The sequence below is a fragment of the Chiloscyllium punctatum genome, chromosome 7, assembly GCF_047496795.1.
Source record: "Chiloscyllium punctatum isolate Juve2018m chromosome 7, sChiPun1.3, whole genome shotgun sequence".
Taxonomy (NCBI): domain Eukaryota; kingdom Metazoa; phylum Chordata; class Chondrichthyes; order Orectolobiformes; family Hemiscylliidae; genus Chiloscyllium; species Chiloscyllium punctatum.
The window spans coordinates 47,072,408-47,090,028 of record NC_092745.1 but is presented as its reverse complement, the minus strand read 5'-3'; the positions used below and the strand labels follow the sequence as shown (position 1 = coordinate 47,090,028).

Here is a 17,621-nt window from a genome sequence, read left to right as displayed (position 1 = left end):
TGAGAATTCTCGGTGTCTTGTTTGCCCGTGGTGGATGATCTGAGGGGAAACTGCATATTAGTGAGATGTGCAATTTATAAAGTCATTACCAAACAGTAATCCTCATTACTGAACCACTGAATGCTGCCTTACAAGAATCTCACATTGATCCCTCGAACTTTGATGCAGCGAGTTGCTCCCATTGGTGAGATAGATTGTTCTGTGCATTTCGCATGATTCGGCCACAACGTTTCTCTATTGTTGATGTTGTTCAGGCCCTTTATCAGGTTCCATCCATGGTTTTTACACTATTCTCCCTCATGCATTTATTTAGCATCTCCTTTTAAAACATTTGGGCTATTTGCCTTGACTGTTCCCTATGGTATCAAGTTCACTTGAGAGGTGGCAAATGGAGTCTAATGCAGAAAAGTGTGAGGTGATTCACTTTGGAAGGAATAATAGGAATGCAGAGTATTAGGCTAATGGTAAGATACTTCATAGTGTAGATGAGCAGAGGGATCTTGGTGTCCATGAATGTAGATCCCTGAAAGTTGCCACTCAGGTTGATAGGGTTGTTCAGAAGACATACAGTGTGTTAGCTTTTATTCATAGAGGGATTGAGTTTCGGAGCCACGAGATCATGCTGGAGCTGTATAGAACTCTGATGCGGCCGCACTTGATGTATTGCGTATAGTTCTGGTCATTGCATCATAGGAAGGATGTGGTTTCAGAGGAGATTTTATTAGGATGTTACCTGGTATGGAGGGAAGGTTTACAAAGAAAGGCTGAGGGACTTGAGGCTGTTTTCGTTAGAGAGAAGAAGGTTGAGAGGTAACTTAATTGAAATATATAGGATAATCAGAAGGTTAGATAGTGTAGACAGTGAGAGCCTTTTTCCTCAGATGGTGATGGTTAGCACAAGGGGTCATAGCTTTATATTGAGGAGTGATAGATATAGGGCAGAGGTCAGAGGTAGTTTCTTTACGCAGAGTATTAGGGGCGTGGAACAGCCTGCCTGCAACAGTAGTAGACTTGCCAACTTTAAGGGCATTTAAATGATAATTGGATAGACATATGAATGATATTGGAATAGTGAAGGTTAGATGGGCTTCAGATTGGTTTCACAGGTCGGCACAGCATCGAGGGCTGCGCTATTATGTTCGGTGTTCAAATGTTTGTTTTTGAAGTCATAGAGTCATAGAGATGTACAGCATAGAAACAGACCCTTCAGTCCAACCCGTCCATGCTGACCAGATATCCCAATCCAATCTAGTCCCACGCTGCCAGCACCTGGCCCATATCCCTCCAATCCCTTCATATTCATATACCCATCCAAATGCCTCTTAAATGTTGCAATTGTACCAGCCTCCACCACATCCTCTCGCAGCTCATTCCATACACGTACCACCCTCTGTGTGAAACATTTGCCCCTTAGGTCTCTTTTATACCTTTCCCCTCTCACCCTAAACCTGTGCCCTTTAGTTCTGGACTCCCCCACTCCAGGGAAAATACTTTGCCTATTTACCCTATTCATGCACCTCATAATTTTGTAAACCTCTATAAGGTCACCCCTTCGCCTCCAATGCTCCAGGGAAAACAGCCCCAGCCTGTTCAGCCTCTCCCTATAGCTCAAATCCTCCAACCCTGGCAACATCCTCGTAAATATTTTCTGAACCCTTTCAAGTTTCACAACATCCTGCCGATACGAAGGAGATGAGAATTGCACACAATATTCACACAGTGGCCTAACCAATGTCCTGTACAGCCGCAACATGGCCTCCCAACTCCTGTACTCAATATTCTGACCAATAAAGGAAACCATACCAAGCGCCTTCTTCACTATCCTACCTACCTGCAACTCCACTTTCAAGGAGTTATGAACCTGCACTCCAAGATCTCTTTGTTCAGCAACACTCCCTCGGACCTTACCATTAAGCTTTCCCAAAATGCAGCACCTCGCATTTATCTGAATTAAACTCCATCTGTCACTTCTCAGCCCATTGGCCCATCTGGTCCAGATCCTGTTGTAATCTGAAGTAACCCTCTTTGCTGTCCACTACACCTACAATTTTGGTGTCATCTGCAAACTTACTAACTGTACCTTTTATGCTCGCATCCAAATCATTTATATAAATGACAAAAAGCAGAGGACCCAGCACTGATCCCTGTGGCACTCCACTGGTCACAGGCCTCCAGTCTGAAAAACAATGCTCCATCACCACCCTCTGTCTTCTACCTTTGAACCAGTTCTGTATCCAAATGGCTCGTTCTCCCTGTATTCCATGAGAATCTAACCTTGTTAATCTGTCTCCCATGGGGAACCTTGTCGAACGCCTTACTGAAGTCCATATAGATCACATCTACTGCTCTGCCCTCATCAATCCTCTTTGTGACTACTTCAAAAAACTCAATCAAGATTCTGGGTTTTAACTACAATTGTCATGGCATCTTATAAATAGCTTTGTCCATGCCATTAACTGACTGGAAAATAGCTCACACTCCAACACTGGAGCCAACAAAAAATACAGAACCCTTCCATTACCCAGAATTGGCAGTGCCCATCTCCATTAGTACTTAAAAATGATATCAAAATTTATATAGCACCCTGGACATCCTCAGAACATCCCAAAGGACATTTTGTAGCCAATGGGACATTTTAAAAATGCAGTTAGTCTTGTTTTCTGGCAAACATGCCTTTATTCTGCACACAGCAACACTCCAAAGGGAATTTGCTTCATCTTTTTCTTTCCTGTTGCTCTGTGGTTGCTTAACTGCACAACTACAGCATTTACATTTGAAGGGTATACCCTAATTTTTATCATGCCTAATTCTTTTTAATTAGTTCCCAGGGTTTATCCACAGGTATACATGTTTATTGTGATATTTCCCATATATAATATTTGCATAACATTGATAAAAATAATCATTGATTTATGACTCATTTTCCCAGCTTTTAAGCTTCATATCAAATTCAATTATATTAATTTGTTCACAAAATTCATAAAGATACTGTGGGCGTAACCTTAATCGATTTTGGTTAAGTCCGAGTTGTGTCAATGTTTACAGGGGGATTTCCACTCTGAGTTTGATGGTGTTTTCTTGCCATATCTTAACAAACTCAGCTCAGTCACTACCCGTGTCATGTCATGTCCAATCCCAGCCGCAGTTTGCAATGCACTGTTCCCAAAATAGCAGATATCCAGCAACAGACTAGTACCCCTTGCCCTGTGCCATCTTTGAAGGACTGTCATTCACCCAACCCGTGTTAGCAATCGGTGTTGCCCTAAATCCGCAATGTGGTTGCACATCTACCATGGAGCCATGCTACCCAATGACTGATGTTCTCTCCCACATATAACCCCGTTCTCTCACCCTGGTCACTGTTGAATCACCAGGCCACACAGTCTATATGCACTGCTGAGCTTATCTTGAAGATAAAGTGATTTTCTTTTGAAATTTAATGCTAATAATTGTTCCTGATACACAAATGCATTATAGTTAGGGATCTGCCACCAGACAGTGGAATGCTCGACATCGCAAACACATCACTGACTTTCTCACGAGCTTTCCTTGTGAAATTCCACACCCTGCTTCATGAAGCCACCCTGTGTGCCAGACTTATTGTCCCTGTTAAATCCCAATCTGAGAAAGTGACATGTCCACAGTTTACACCATAACTAATTTGATTTGATTTATTGTTGCCACATGTATCTCGATACAGTGAAAAGTTTTGCTTTGCGAGCAGTACAAGCAGATCATAACATACAAGGACATACAGATCATAGGGTGTTTAGGCAGAATGAGGCATACAGGGTTACAGCTGCATAGGAGATGCACAAAGCCCGATCAACACTAGATTCAAAATTGGATAGGTCCGTTCAGCAGTCAAGAGTGTGGTGCTGGAAAAGCACAGCAGGTCAGGCAGCATCCGAGGAGCAGGAGAATTGATGTTTCGGGCATAAGCCTTTCATCAGGATGTCCATTCAGCCGTCCAACAACATCAGTAAAGAAGCCGTTCCTGAATCTGCTGGTGCACCTGGTCAAGCCTCTGCCTCCTGTGCCTGACAGAAGAGGTTTTTTCAATTTTATCCTTCAACCAGCATCAAACAGATCAGATTAGCCAATCATAGCCACTTACTCTTTGTGGGAGCTGACTATCTTACTTCTATGGCATCTAGTTCTGATCTTACCATCAAACGTCTTCTCTGAATGACACTGTCAAATACTTTAAACGTCCCAAAAGGCACGATGAGGACGTCTCTTCAGTGTTCTTGTTTCTCTTATTCAATGTAAAGTCCCTTCAGTTCTTCCCTGGCAGTGTCGACTTCGTTTGAGAACAACAATCCCAGCTGCATTTCTGTGCATCTTTCATACTTTGCCTGACATTCATCCCACTGGAACTGCCATTTGGTGGAGTAATTAGTTTTGTGCAGGAATCCCATGATGAGACCTATCAAGAAGAACAATTAAAGCCTGCAGAACAGAGACACTTTTGTCTTACTGATGTACTTCTGAACAGGTTCTGTTACGGGATCTTATAATATCTTCCTTTATGGATAGATGAATGGCTGAACCATTTAACAAAAACTGCTGAGAGTTGCTGGGATATTTAAGTGCCCTTTTTCACTTGTAAATATTGATCATTACAACAGGCCGGTGATGAGCTCATCTCTGCAAAAGCAGGAAGACTATTTCTGTTGACAAACCCTGGTGTCCACTTTAATTCAATGCGTGCATCAATTTGTTGTCTCAGGAAATACATCAAAACATAACTAAATTAATCTCCCTGTTCCTGACTATTGCACATTTAATCTCAGCTGAAATATTCGAGCATAAAATAAAACAATCAAATCAAATGCATACAATCTGATTTTAAAGAGGAAGCAAAACATGATGATGCAGGGTCTGTGTGGCTGAGCAGTTTGAATGGAGTGAGATGTACGAAGTGTGATCAGGTGGAGTGTGGAACAGATTGCACATTTGTTTTTTTATATGATGTGTTAAGTGCAAAGAGGAGAAAATGCCCCAAAAGCCCAATCGCCTCATCTGAACCACTGCCATGTTGTGTCAGGAAAGTTAACTCTCTGCCACATTAATACTCATCTCAACCCTCTGGTTTACCGCAGGTGTTCAAGGGGGGGGTCTGTGGGGAAGACCAGCACATGTAGAAACCAAGACTATCATAAATTAGCACCTTCTGGACAGGATGATGATAAAGTACCAGTCGCCAAAATCGTTCACTTTTTGCAAGATTTGAGACACTCAGCGCAGGTTCATATGGAGCCTGTGTCACTTTCATTTGTCATAAAAGGTAATTGTACACGAGACTCATTAAGGTCATGAGGCACAATCGAATAATGTTTGCCAATGGTCTCCCTCGTCTCTTGTTGTGGCTTTGCGAGGAAGGAGCCTGCAGAAGGGCTGTCGGTATTCAGCTCATTGTGGCTAGTTGTCAGTGATCCAACTGACATTTCTTCAGTGGGTTCCCAGATCAGTTGGATGAAACGTTCGCTGTTAAGTGGAAACAGCGGGTGAGGTTTTTAACCCGCGAGTGGAGGAGAGCAGGGAGAGGTGGTTAAGCACAGGAATTGGCTGTTCAGACTCCACCCCATACCAGGGGCCACTTCCTCAGACGTCTGTTTGGAGCACCTCTGTCACTGCCCACAAAGAATGACAAGGCACAGAATAAAAGTAGGAGGCCAATGAAAGCCATCATCAGAGACTGACTGGAAGTTTCATCGAGGATCCCCCAGAGATATTTGCAAATAACCCAACTGATGAACTTCTGGCAGCACACTGAGGGCTGATACTCTATGCAGGCTTTGAGGCCTGTTCTGCCTGCGTGATTTTCAAAAAAAAAACCTGTGGAGCCCATTTCATTCAGGACCTGCATTGGTATGTCTTCATGTGAAGTACATCAAAACATGACTGAGTCTCCCTGTTCCTGACCATGGCCCATTAATCTCAGTGACCACAAAATACCCTGCAGAGAGGTCCATGCCTGCTGAGGAGTTCATTTTTAACTTACAAGTTTAAAAATATTGACCGAAGTATGGTTCATCTCTCCCACTCTCACCTGGAAAAAAACACGCTCCTGTTTCTTCGCTGCTGGAGGGTTTCCAACTTTGTAGCCTGATGTGATCTACTGCTAAGGTGGGCGGCATGATGGCTCAGTGGTCAGCTCTGCACTGGTTCAATTCCCACCTCGGGCAACTGTCTATGTGGCGTTTGCACATGCTCCCCATGTCTGTGTGGGTTTCCTCCAGGGGCTCCGCTTTTCTCCCACGATCCAAAGATGTGCAGGTCAGGTGGATTCGCCATGCTAAATTGCCCATCGTGTTAGGTCCATTAGTCAAGGGTAAGTGTAGGGGAATAGGTCTGGGTGGGTTACTCTTTGGAGGGTCAGTATGGGCTTGTTGGGCTAAAGGGCCTGTTTCCACACTGTGGGGAATCTAATCGAAGTTGAGATTTTGACTCCAGCAGGATTGTACTTTTAGCTCCTATAACAAAAATAAATAGATACGGGTGACATAGAACTAAAAGATTCAATTAACACTTTACAGCAACTGATGCATGCGTACATTGCAGGAACACGCACTTCAGTATCTGGGCTAATACTATCCGATTCCATTAGAAAATTCTGTTAGCACATTGCCATCAGCATGTCATGCTTCAAGTGGCCCCAGGTCAGACTGAGACTGAGACCTTTGTGCCCTTGGGTCACATGCTTTGACATGATGATGAAATAAAGAGCATGTCTCTTGAAGGCACATTCAGAACTAGTTGTGAGCCCAGTTTCTAGTGTGAAATCCTGTCCCTTCTCACAAGCATTCAGAGACTGAGGCTGATTGCATCTAGCCTTTGCAATAAAGAGTTTTGAAAGGATAAGTTGGGGGCTGTATTCTGTTGGAGGAAACCAGCCTAAGAAGGTACATTCTTAAAAGTAGTTCACCCACTTCAGATGGAAACTCAGGAGAAAGTCTTCAAGCAATTATTTTTAAAATTAATTTGTGGGATCTGGCATAACTGGTTAGAGCAGTACCTTTTACCCATCCCTAATTGCTCAGAGGAGTAATTAAAGGTCAACCATATTGTTGTGAGTTTGAAGTCACTTGTAGGTTAGACCAGGTAAGGATGGCAGTTTCCTTCCCAAAAGGACATTAGTGAACCAGGCAGGTTTTCCTGACAATGGATTCATGGTCAACATTATAATCTTTATTCCATTTCTTTTATTGAATTCAAATTCCACCATCTGCCATGGGGGATTCAAACCCGGGTCCCCCAGGACATTGTATGGGTCCCTGGATTAACAGTCCAGATGTAATGCCGTTTGTCCATCACCACCCCCGTACTGATGGATTATGGAACTATTTGCCAACCTCTCTGCCCCAGAGACTGTGAATTCTGAACTTAAAAAACATGACTGAAAGTACTTAGCAGGTAAGGAAGTATCTATGGAGAGATGAACCGAGTGAGGGCAAGCTTACTTTTTGATTTTGATTTTGTGTCAAAGTTCCAGCATCTGCAGAAGTTCACTGTTGTTTTGGTATGGGTATGAATACTGGGTCAATTGAACTGTTCTTGAGATGGGTGCGTTTTTCTCTGGGTATTGGCTGTGGTATAAATGTGCGGAAGAGGAGTTGAGCTACAGATCGACTGTGATCTCATTGAAGGGTTCCTGCTGTTTCTATTCCATTTGTATCAGTGCCAACAACAGGGTTAGAGCATCTGGCTGTCATGCAGTTTACACCAATGTATCCATTCATTGTCCATATAGAATTAGGTGCAGGTGGATGGAATCTATTCAGTGCTGCAGTGCGGCACTTAAGAAATAGTGCAACTGGTTCTGGGGCAGTGCTTCGCTCAGAGCTGATTGAGAAGAGAAGCAGCGATATTAAGAATAATGGATCTGAGTTTGTAGTTCACATTGAATAGATTTTGCATTGTTGGACCACCCTCCCCCTGACAACCAGAGCCAGCAGTGCCCAGGAAGTACTGGAAGCGAACATTGTCAACTCATTTAAAAACAAAGGGATGCGGTGTTAGTGTGACATTTGTGAGCCTCTATACAATTTCTGCAGAGTTCACAGGAAAAGTTGCAGCTGCCCTCAGAAAACAATGAAATGTGAAGAACTTGCAGGCAAATGAGAGACAGGGTTAGTGTATATATGTGAGGCTGTGTATCCTGATGTGCCATTAATTGCCCATTAACATTGTAATGATTTTTAAAAACTAGGACTTTACAAGGTCCATGAAACAGAGCGGGCAGTATATGTATCCTCCATTGGGAAGCTGCCAGGCATTACTGAATGAGCAGTTTCACAGAGGTTAGTTGTTAAAATGGCGCTCCAGGGTTAATGAGGTGCACCAGTCTTAACCAGGCGGAACAACTGTTATTTTACTACTTAGCAAAGTAGCAGAACAGATTAATTGTTTCTATCCTTTCCCTGGTCGTGTTTCAATCACATGGGCAACTAGGGAGAAAGACATGAGAAGCCCATTTATCAAATAGATTGAAAGGAAATTGTACCTGATATCTTGATGGCTCAGTTTGTAATTGCGCTGCACTGAGTCAAATTGAACCATGCAAATAGGCAATTCAATCCCTGCTCGACGTTGAGTTCACCCTCGTCAGTAAGGTAGCTACATTAATTCCACAGTTGTCTCAACTTCTCATGTACAAAATACTGCAGATGCTGGGAGAGAAGCTACAGGTCAGGTGAAGGGCAGGGCAAGAACCTTCAGGAAAGTTTGGCACAGTGGAAGGAAGGGACATAGCATTTGATATTAGCTCCAAATTGCAACACCACTTCCTCTAGGCCTATACCCTTTCTCCACAGTATGGAAGATATAGAATGTCGGGAAATAGATGGTGACATCTTGAAACATGTCCATATTACAGAGGGTGAAGTGCTGGATGTCTTGAAATGCATAAAAGTGGATAAATCCCCAGGACCTGATCAGGTGTACCCTAGAACTCTGTGGAAAGCTAGGGAAGTGATTGCTGGGCCTCTTACTGAGATATTTGTATCATCAATAGTCACAGGTGAGATGCCAGAAGACTGGAGGGTGGCTAATGTGGTGCCACTGTTTAAGAAGGGTGGTAAGGACAAGCCAGGGAACAATAGACCAGTGAGCCTGATGTCGGTGGTGGGCAAGTTGTTGGAGGGAATCCTGAGGGACAGGATGTACATGTATTTGGAAAGGCAAGGACTGATTAGGGATAGTCAACATGGCTTTGTATGTGGGAAATCATGTCTCACAAACTTGATTGAGTTTTTTTGAAGCAGTAACAAAGAGGATTGATAAGGGCAGAATGGTAGATGTGATCTATATGGACTTCAGTAAGGCGTTTGACAAGGTTCCCCTTGGGAGACTGATTAGCAAGGTTAGATCTCATGGAATACAGGCAGAACTCACCATTTGGATACAGAACTGGCTCAAAGGTAGAAGACAGAGGGTGGTGGTGGAGGTTTGTTTTTCAAACTGGAGGCCTGTGACCAATGGAGTGCCACAAGGATCGGTGCTGGGTCCTCTGCTTTACATCATTTATAAAAATGATTTGGATGTGAGCATAAGAGATATGGTTAGTAAGTTTGCAGATGACACCAAAATTGGAGGTGTAGTGGACCGTGAAGAAGGTCACCTTAGATTACAATGGGATATTGATCAGACGGGCCAGTGGGCTGAGAAGTAGCAGATGGAGTTTAATTTTGATAAATGTGAGGTGCTCCATTTTGGGAAAGCAAATCTTAGCAGGAATTATACACTTAATGGTAAGGTCCTAGGGAGTGTTGCCGAACAAAGAGACCTTGGAGTGCAGGTTCACCGCTCCTTGAATGTGGAGTCACAGGTAGATAGGATAGTGAACAAAGGCATTTGGTATGCTTTCCTTTATTGGTCAGAGGATTGAGTACAGGAGTTGGGAGGTCATGTTGTGGACATTGGTGAGGCCACTTTTGGAATATTGTGTGCAATATATATCGGAAAGATGTTGTGAAACTTGAAAGGGTTCAGAAAAGATTTACAAGGATGTTGCCAGGGTTGGAGGATTTGAGCTATAGGGAGAAGTTGAATAGGCTAGACCTCCTTTCTCTGGAGCGTCGGAGGCTGACGCATGACTTTATAGAAGTTTATAAAATCAGAAGTGGCATGGATAAGATAAATAGACAAAGTCTTTTCCCTGGGGTGGGGGAGTCCAGAACTGGAGGGCATAGGTTTAGGGTAGAGGGGAAAGGTATAAAAGAGACCTAAGGGGCAACTTTTTCACGCAGAGGGTGATACGTGTAAGGAATGAGTTGCTTGATGAAGTGGTGGAGCCTAGTTCAACAGCAACATTTAAAAGGCATCTGGATGGGTATATGAATAGGAAGGGTTTGGCGGGATATGGGCCGGGTGCTGGCAGGTGGGACTAGATTGGGTTGGGATATCTGGTTGGCATGGACGAGTTGGACTGAAGGGCCTGTTTCCGTGCTGTACATCTCTATGACTCTATACCCAAATCATTCATATCCACTGAATAAGAGTAGCTGTGAAATTGAATATTTTGGGGCAGCACTGTTCAAATGTTTGCCATTACTGTCCCCATACCAGCCAATTTAAATCTGGTTTGCTTGACATTTCCCTAATTCATTTAATTTTCTCAAGTGATCTAGTCTGTGGTAACCTTTTCCTAAGATCCATCAACACAACACTTATTTCATTGATCTTGGCCTGTGATCTTCCCCAAACAATTCTGAGGCGTGTCAATCACAGTTGTCCCTTTTTAACGACGAGTAACTATTTTCTGTAATTAAATGAGAGTGTCAATAGCTCCAAACATATCGATTATGTCTGCACTCCTTTTCTCAAAAACAGCTCTGTCCACATCCTGAGTTCTCTCTTCTACCAATATTGTCATCAAGACAGTTGACAAAAACTGGTATTGTGTGATAGTTTTCCAGTCTTGTCTGATGTTCAGTCAAGCTTTTGTTCATGTGAAAGATTTCAACCCTCCTTTAAAATGATTTGTTTCAAGGACCCATATTTTCCAAATTTCTACAAACTGAAATACAAAAAATTTGAATGTGCAGTTTTTCATTAATACAGCTAATTTCCCCTTTTATCCAGACCTGCCCCCCCCCCCACCCCCCCCCCCCCCCCCCCCACCCCGAACTGCCACTGCCATCCAACCCAAACCCTCGCCTCAATTATTTTTCTCTCTGTTTAGAACTGGGTCATTTACTTTCTGTACTCTGCTCTGTATTCCTTGTGCCAAGCTGTTTTCTGCATGAATATTATTCTCATCAATTTCATCCTTCATTATCACCTCACCCAGGGTGATCTTGCATTCACAGCCACTTCCTGATTCAAATAGCTCATCGCATTTTATCTGTTCTGCCAGTGTGTTAGCACCTTCTCTGTCAACTCTTGTGAAATCGCTCCCACAGTAAATGCCAAAGCCCATCTAAGTGAAACTCCTCTCCCTAATGCTTTCTTTTCCTTCCTGATTTGTGACTGTTATTGGGAAAGTAATGGAGATGCCACTAGTGGAGTCTTCAACTCGGGCTTCTTCCCTAATTTTCAAAAATCGTCCTGTGAGACAACAGAACCCTCTGCATCATTGACTCCCTTCATGCATGAGGTGATGGCATAACTGATTGAACAAGCTCACTGCCCTTGAGATGATGCAGTGGTGGAGACACTGACTGTTCTGTGCTGTTCGGTATGGAGTTCAGGACTTTAACCCAGTGCTGGTTAAGCTTGGCAATATATTTCCAAGTCATGATGGTGGGGCATTCAAGTGTTGATGTTCCCATGTGCCTGCTCTTTGTGTCCTTCTATTTGTGACAGCCTAGAGTTATTATCATGGGACTGTTAATCCAGACACCCAGCTACTGTCCTGGGGACCAGGCTTCAAATCCTGCCCTGGCAGATAGTGTAATTTGGCAGAGGTGCCCTTTAAGTTGCTGTCATATCTTTTGCAAATGGTGCAAAGGTTTAAGGCATTAGATGATGGGATGCAGGTCAAACAAGTGCTCCTATGCTGGATGAATTTGAGCATCATGAGTCTTATTGGTTTTAGATTTCTCCAGATCAGAGTGGTGCTGGAAAAGCACAGCAGGTCAGGCAGCATCCAAGAAACAGGAAAATCAACATTTCGTGCAAAAGCCTTTCATCAGGAAACAGATTAGATTCCTTTAGATTCCTCCAAGCAAGTGGAGAATATTCCAACGCACTTCTGATATTTGCCATGCAGATCATTGAAAGGTTTTTGGAGGCTGGATATTGGGATTGAGGGAATCGAGTGACGAGTACTCATTGTAGATTTCCCAGCAACTGACCTGCTCCTGTAGCCGCTGTATTTGTATGGCTGTCCACTTCAGTTTCTGGTTAATAGTGACTACTGATGACTGCTTTTCCCCTGACCCTGCTCCCCTTGATGGAGATAGCGTCAAGGGAGCTTTACTTTCAGTATAAAAGGGTAGATGGAGACTTCTGTTTTCTGAGGAGTTGTAAATGCTGCTGATCGTTGTGCAATCATTAGTGAAACATCCTGTTGCTGATCTTTATAATGGCGAAAGGTCCTTGATGAAACTTCACAGGTAGTCATGGAAGTTAAGAAGGTGTTTAGCCGGCTTGCTTGGACCTTTTGAGTATTGGAGTTGGGACGTTATTTTGAGGTTGTACAGGACATTGGTGAAACCTCTCCAGGAGGACTGTGTACAGATCTGGCTGCCCTGCTGAAGGAAGGATATTAAATTGGAGAGGGCTCAGAAAAGATTCAAATTAGATTAGATTCCCTTCAGTGTGGAAACAGGCCCTTCAGCCCAACAACTCCATACCAACCCTCCGAAGAGTAAGCCACCCAGACCCATATCCCTCTGACGAATGGACCTAACATGATGGACAATCTAGCCTGGCCAATTCACCTGACCTGCACATCTTTGGACCCTGAGAGGAAACCGAAGCATCTGGAGGAAACCCACGCAGACACGGATTAGAATGTGCAAACTCCACATAGGCAGTCGCCTGAGGCTGGAATAGAACCCGGCTCCCTGACGCTGTGAGGCAGCAGTGCTAACCACTGAGCTACCATGCCACCCCATTTACCTGGAAGGTTTGAGTTATAAAAGTAGGCTGGGAGTTCTTTCACTGGAGTGTAGGAGGTTGAGGGGTCACCTTTTATAGAAGTTTATAAAATCATGAGAGGCATAGATAAGGTGAATAGCAAGGGCTTTTTCTTTTGGGTTAGGCATATTTTTCAGGTGAAAGGAAAAAGATTTAAAGAGACCATACAGAAATTGTTCATATGGGGAATGAACTGCCAGAGGAAGTGGAGAATGCAGGTACAGCTACAACCTTTAAAAGACATTTTGATAAGTCCATGAATCGGAAATGTTTGAAGGGAAATGGGTCAAACGCAGGCTAGGGGGGCTAGTTTGTTTTGGGGACGGGGTCAGCATAGTCGAGTCGGACCGAAGGGTTTGTTTCCATGCTGTATGACTATGACTGTATAAGCAGCTGAAGATAGTTGGGCTTGGGACATTGGCTGAAGAAGTAGGTGGTCCTGTGGCAGAGCGATAGTGTCCCTACCTCTGGGCCAAGAGGCCTAAATTGAAATATCACCTGCTCCAGAGATTTATAATAAGACATCTAAATAGGGTTAATTAGAAACAATGTACTCTGAGGGACTCCTGCGGAGATGTCCTGGCACTGAAATGACTGACCTGTACTGTGTATGATTGTAAACAGTGGACAGTTTTGCTATTGCTTCCTTTGATGTCACTGCAGCTAATGTTCCTTGTGCTAGTTGGGGGCAAGACATACCTTCTAGTTTTCACACAAACTCCCAGACAACACTGAGAAGGACCCATTGGGCTCAGATGAACAAGATATGATCTTATAGTGCTCAAATCTGGTGCTTCAGTCAGTGCTGGGAGTCCACTCAGTTCTTTTCGTGTTGTATGTATTCTTGTAGCAATTCTGATTCATTGCTTTCCACTGAAAAATGGTTTCCATGTTCTGTAAAATGTCTGAACATCTGAGAGGCAACAAGGATGACAAAGGCAGTGAGACTGAACTGTGAAAGGTTGTGTTAACTGTTGTTATCTTCCCGATCACAGTGACATTTCTCCATGCATCGCTGATCCTCGCCCCTGGAGTCATCTCTCCTGTTGCTGCCTTTTGTGCTGATTTAACGTCCACGGCAGGAATTCCCATCCTTCATGGGAGGCTAGAGCTCCCAAATCCGAGAGTTTACACTGCAGTGTGTGCAACCACTCCAATTTCTCCTCCCCTCCCTTTCCTCCCAGTTTGGAGAGTAACCCGGCTTCACACCCCACTGTCTGCTACCAGTCCCTCACCACTCTGATTCCACTCTCAAACCTGCACTCCAATAAAATCTCTCCTGCTTCCTATTGTGGAGACATTTGCAAAATTGAACTCAACGGATCTGGGAAAGGTGTTTCATGTGATGTGTTTTATTCACTGCTGCAAACCACAGTGAAAAGGCTTGGAGGTCACATGAGTATAAGAGGCCAGCCAGTACGCTGGAAAAGTATATTACCTCCAAATATTCTGTCGCTCATTAAGGAAAACTACAGGTATTTGAAGTTATGAGTTGGTCAACATATATGGTCAACAAAAGAAGTTACGTTGTCCTGCAGAAACAAAAACTGTTAATTCCGATCTGTTGTCCCATGTTTGTCAACTCTATCCTGTCCCTTGTCTGTCAGTCCTCGCAGGTGCATTTAATCCATTAGCTCTGAAGTGTACAGGCGCAGCATAGTTATGGCTAATCAGGCACCGTTGCTGGTGAAGTCAGTTCTGGCGATTGAAGGCAGCTTGCTGGGATGCAGAGGGAACAATTAATTGTGAAAGGGGGCAGCAATGAGAGTGCTTTAGAGTGCATGCGTTACTGCGGGGGGTGTGGGGAAACAGCCACCCTCGCTTGATGTGGGGATGGGGTCAGTGCAGCACGGTGGTCAGAGTGGCTAAGCTGAAGGCTAGCAGGTCAGAAGGTAGTCTCCCTCAGACAGGGTTCCAACACAAGTAATCTGTGTAATTTGAGACTGCAGTTGTGATTCCTTTTTGCTGTTGCCTTACTGTCTTGCAGGTCTGAAAACTCACTCAGTTTCCAGTTGACTGTTCTGATATCATGCTTCATGTTGTGCATTTTAGTGGTGGCCACAAACTAAAGAGCTCTTAGTTACACTGGAGGTCGCGTGACTATGGCAAGCCACCTGGACAATGTGTACAGGATGCTGGATTATTGTAGAAAAGTCAAAATGTTTCTCTGGGAAAGGAAGCCTGTCAGTACTGTCAGATTTGACCATACTGCTGTCCGAAATCAGATAGTTAACTATTAATGTCCCGAAGAATGGACAATGCACCTCAGAAACTCTGTGACCAAATAAAGTCTCATTCGAGTTTGATGTGACATGGGTAAAGGAAAATCCGCAGTGTTTAAAATGTACTTTCTACAGGTGAAATGTCGGACCCATTTTTTCCTTGTTCTGTTTTCCAGGAATGGTTAACTTCAGTGAAGTGACAGGATACCCTATGGTGCAGCACTGGAAGCTCCGATCAACCCAGTACCACGTAAAGCTTAACCAGAAGACCCTCTCTGCAGGTGAGCAACTTCACTGTTCGACTTGCTTGTGCATTAGCGTGCTATTGCTGCTCAGTTACCATGACACTGAAATCTAAACAATAAAAAGATTACATGCAGGAGATCATTTGACCCACCTTCTTGTGTCCACACAATTCGGTTGAATCTCACCTTCCAGCTTCTGGTCTGTAACCCTGATGTCTCACATGTTTAACCAAGACTTACTTTAACCGGTTGAGATAGCCTGCGTGCTGTTTCAAATATTGGGTTTCAGACTCCACTATTCTCAGGGTGAAAGGATTGATTGTCCATTTTCTTCTAAAGCTTTCATTAATTATTTTAAATCCTTGTACCCTGGCTATTGGACCCTCTACTGAGGGAATATATCCTTCTTATGCACTTCAGCTAGATCCATCACAATGTTTTATGCCTCCATTTAGCTTCCATTCACCCAGGGAAGGCAACACCAACCTATCTGTGTTCTCCCCATTGCTAAATTCCTCTGTTCCACAATCTTCTGTAGCACTCTTCTCTAACATCTCTAATGTGACCACATCCTTCATGTGATTTGGTGATCAGAACTATGCGCAGTACTGTAGCTGTAGTCCAACTACTCTTTTGTACAATTCTAATGTCACCTCCCCACTCTTATACTCTAAGCCTCAGTCTTGAAAAGCTGAAAGCATGAAAGGTGTCTTCTTGAACAGCTCATCTATCTGTTCTTCTGCCTTTAGGAACCTGTGGTTGTAACTCTAAGGTCCCTCAGCTCCTCTACACTTCTCAGAATCATGTCATTTATTGTACATCCCCTTGCCTTATTTATCTTCCTCAAACGCTTTACCTGACACTTCTGTGGATTGAATTCCATTTGCCACATTTCTGGCCATCTGACCAGTCTGTTTGCAACTTCCTGCAGTCTACAGCTTTCAATCAAATTGCCAATTTTGGTGTCATCTACAAACTTCTTAAATATGCCACTCACAATCAAGACAATCTAATAGTGTGGGACCAAGAACTGAGCTCTGGGAAACCTCACAGAAAACTATAATCCAGTCACAAATGCACCTGTCACCACAACTATTTGCTTCAATACTGAACTAACTTTCCATTCATTACAGCCACTCTAGCAGTGCTGTTTCAAAGGTTTTAAGAAAATTACAGATCCAGGATGGAGCGGCATGGTGGCTCAGTGGTTAGCACTGCTGCCTCACAGCACTAGGGACCCGGGTTCAATTCCTGCCTCGGGCAACAATCTGTGTGGAGTTTGCACATTCTCCTTGTGTCTGTCTGGGTTTCCTCCGGGTGCTCCGGTTTCCTCCCACCGTCCAAAGGCATGCAGGTTAGGTGAATTGGCCATGCTAAATTGCCCGTAGTGTTAGCTGCAGGGGTAAATGGGTCTGGCTGGGTTGCTCTTTGGAGGGTCGGTGTGGACTTGTTGGGCCGAAGGGCCTGTTTCCACACTGTGTAGGGAATCTAATCTAATTCAAGCCTTAGTCCAAAATATAATGTATGTAATTTCAGCTGATGTGTCAATGTCATGCTGAGGGAATGCTGTAGTGCCTGAGGTGTCCTCTTTCAGGCAAAGGTGTTAAGTTAAAATCATGTCTGGTCTACTCCTGTGAATGTACAAGATCTGGGGAGTATTGAGAGAACTGGAGGAGGGATTGCCCTGGTATCACAGCCAACATCTATTCCACAAGCAACTTCCCAAGAGGGAGGTTACCTGGTCAATGAATCCTTCCTTGTTTGTTGAGTCTTGCTGTGCACAAACTGGTCGGCCAAACACAAGTACTAACAATACTTCAGACTTGCGTTATTGACTCTGTCATGCATTAGAACATGAAAGGTGCTATGTAAGTTCAATTGTCTGTAATTGTTACATTAGTTTTAATTAAACACGCTTTAGTCAAACTGTTTGACAATGGGGGCAAAAGAAAGCTATTGAAGAACTGAATTATGTGTTTATAAATTAACCGTTAACAATAATCTTTCACATGGCCTAAACTCATAACTGAGAGGAAAGCGGCTTTATTTAAGACTATAAAGGGAA

At 43.7% G+C, this 17,621-nt stretch overlaps 1 protein-coding gene across 1 annotated transcript in view; it reads left to right on the top strand.

Moving 5' to 3' along the window:
• Positions 1-17,621, top strand: part of astn1 (astrotactin 1) — a 2,276,897-nt gene that overhangs the window by 1,810,601 nt on the left and 448,675 nt on the right. The window contains exon 15 of the mRNA XM_072573509.1: positions 15,488-15,592. Coding sequence (XP_072429610.1) covers positions 15,488-15,592 — 105 coding nt within the window. The remainder of the gene's footprint in view (positions 1-15,487; positions 15,593-17,621) is intronic.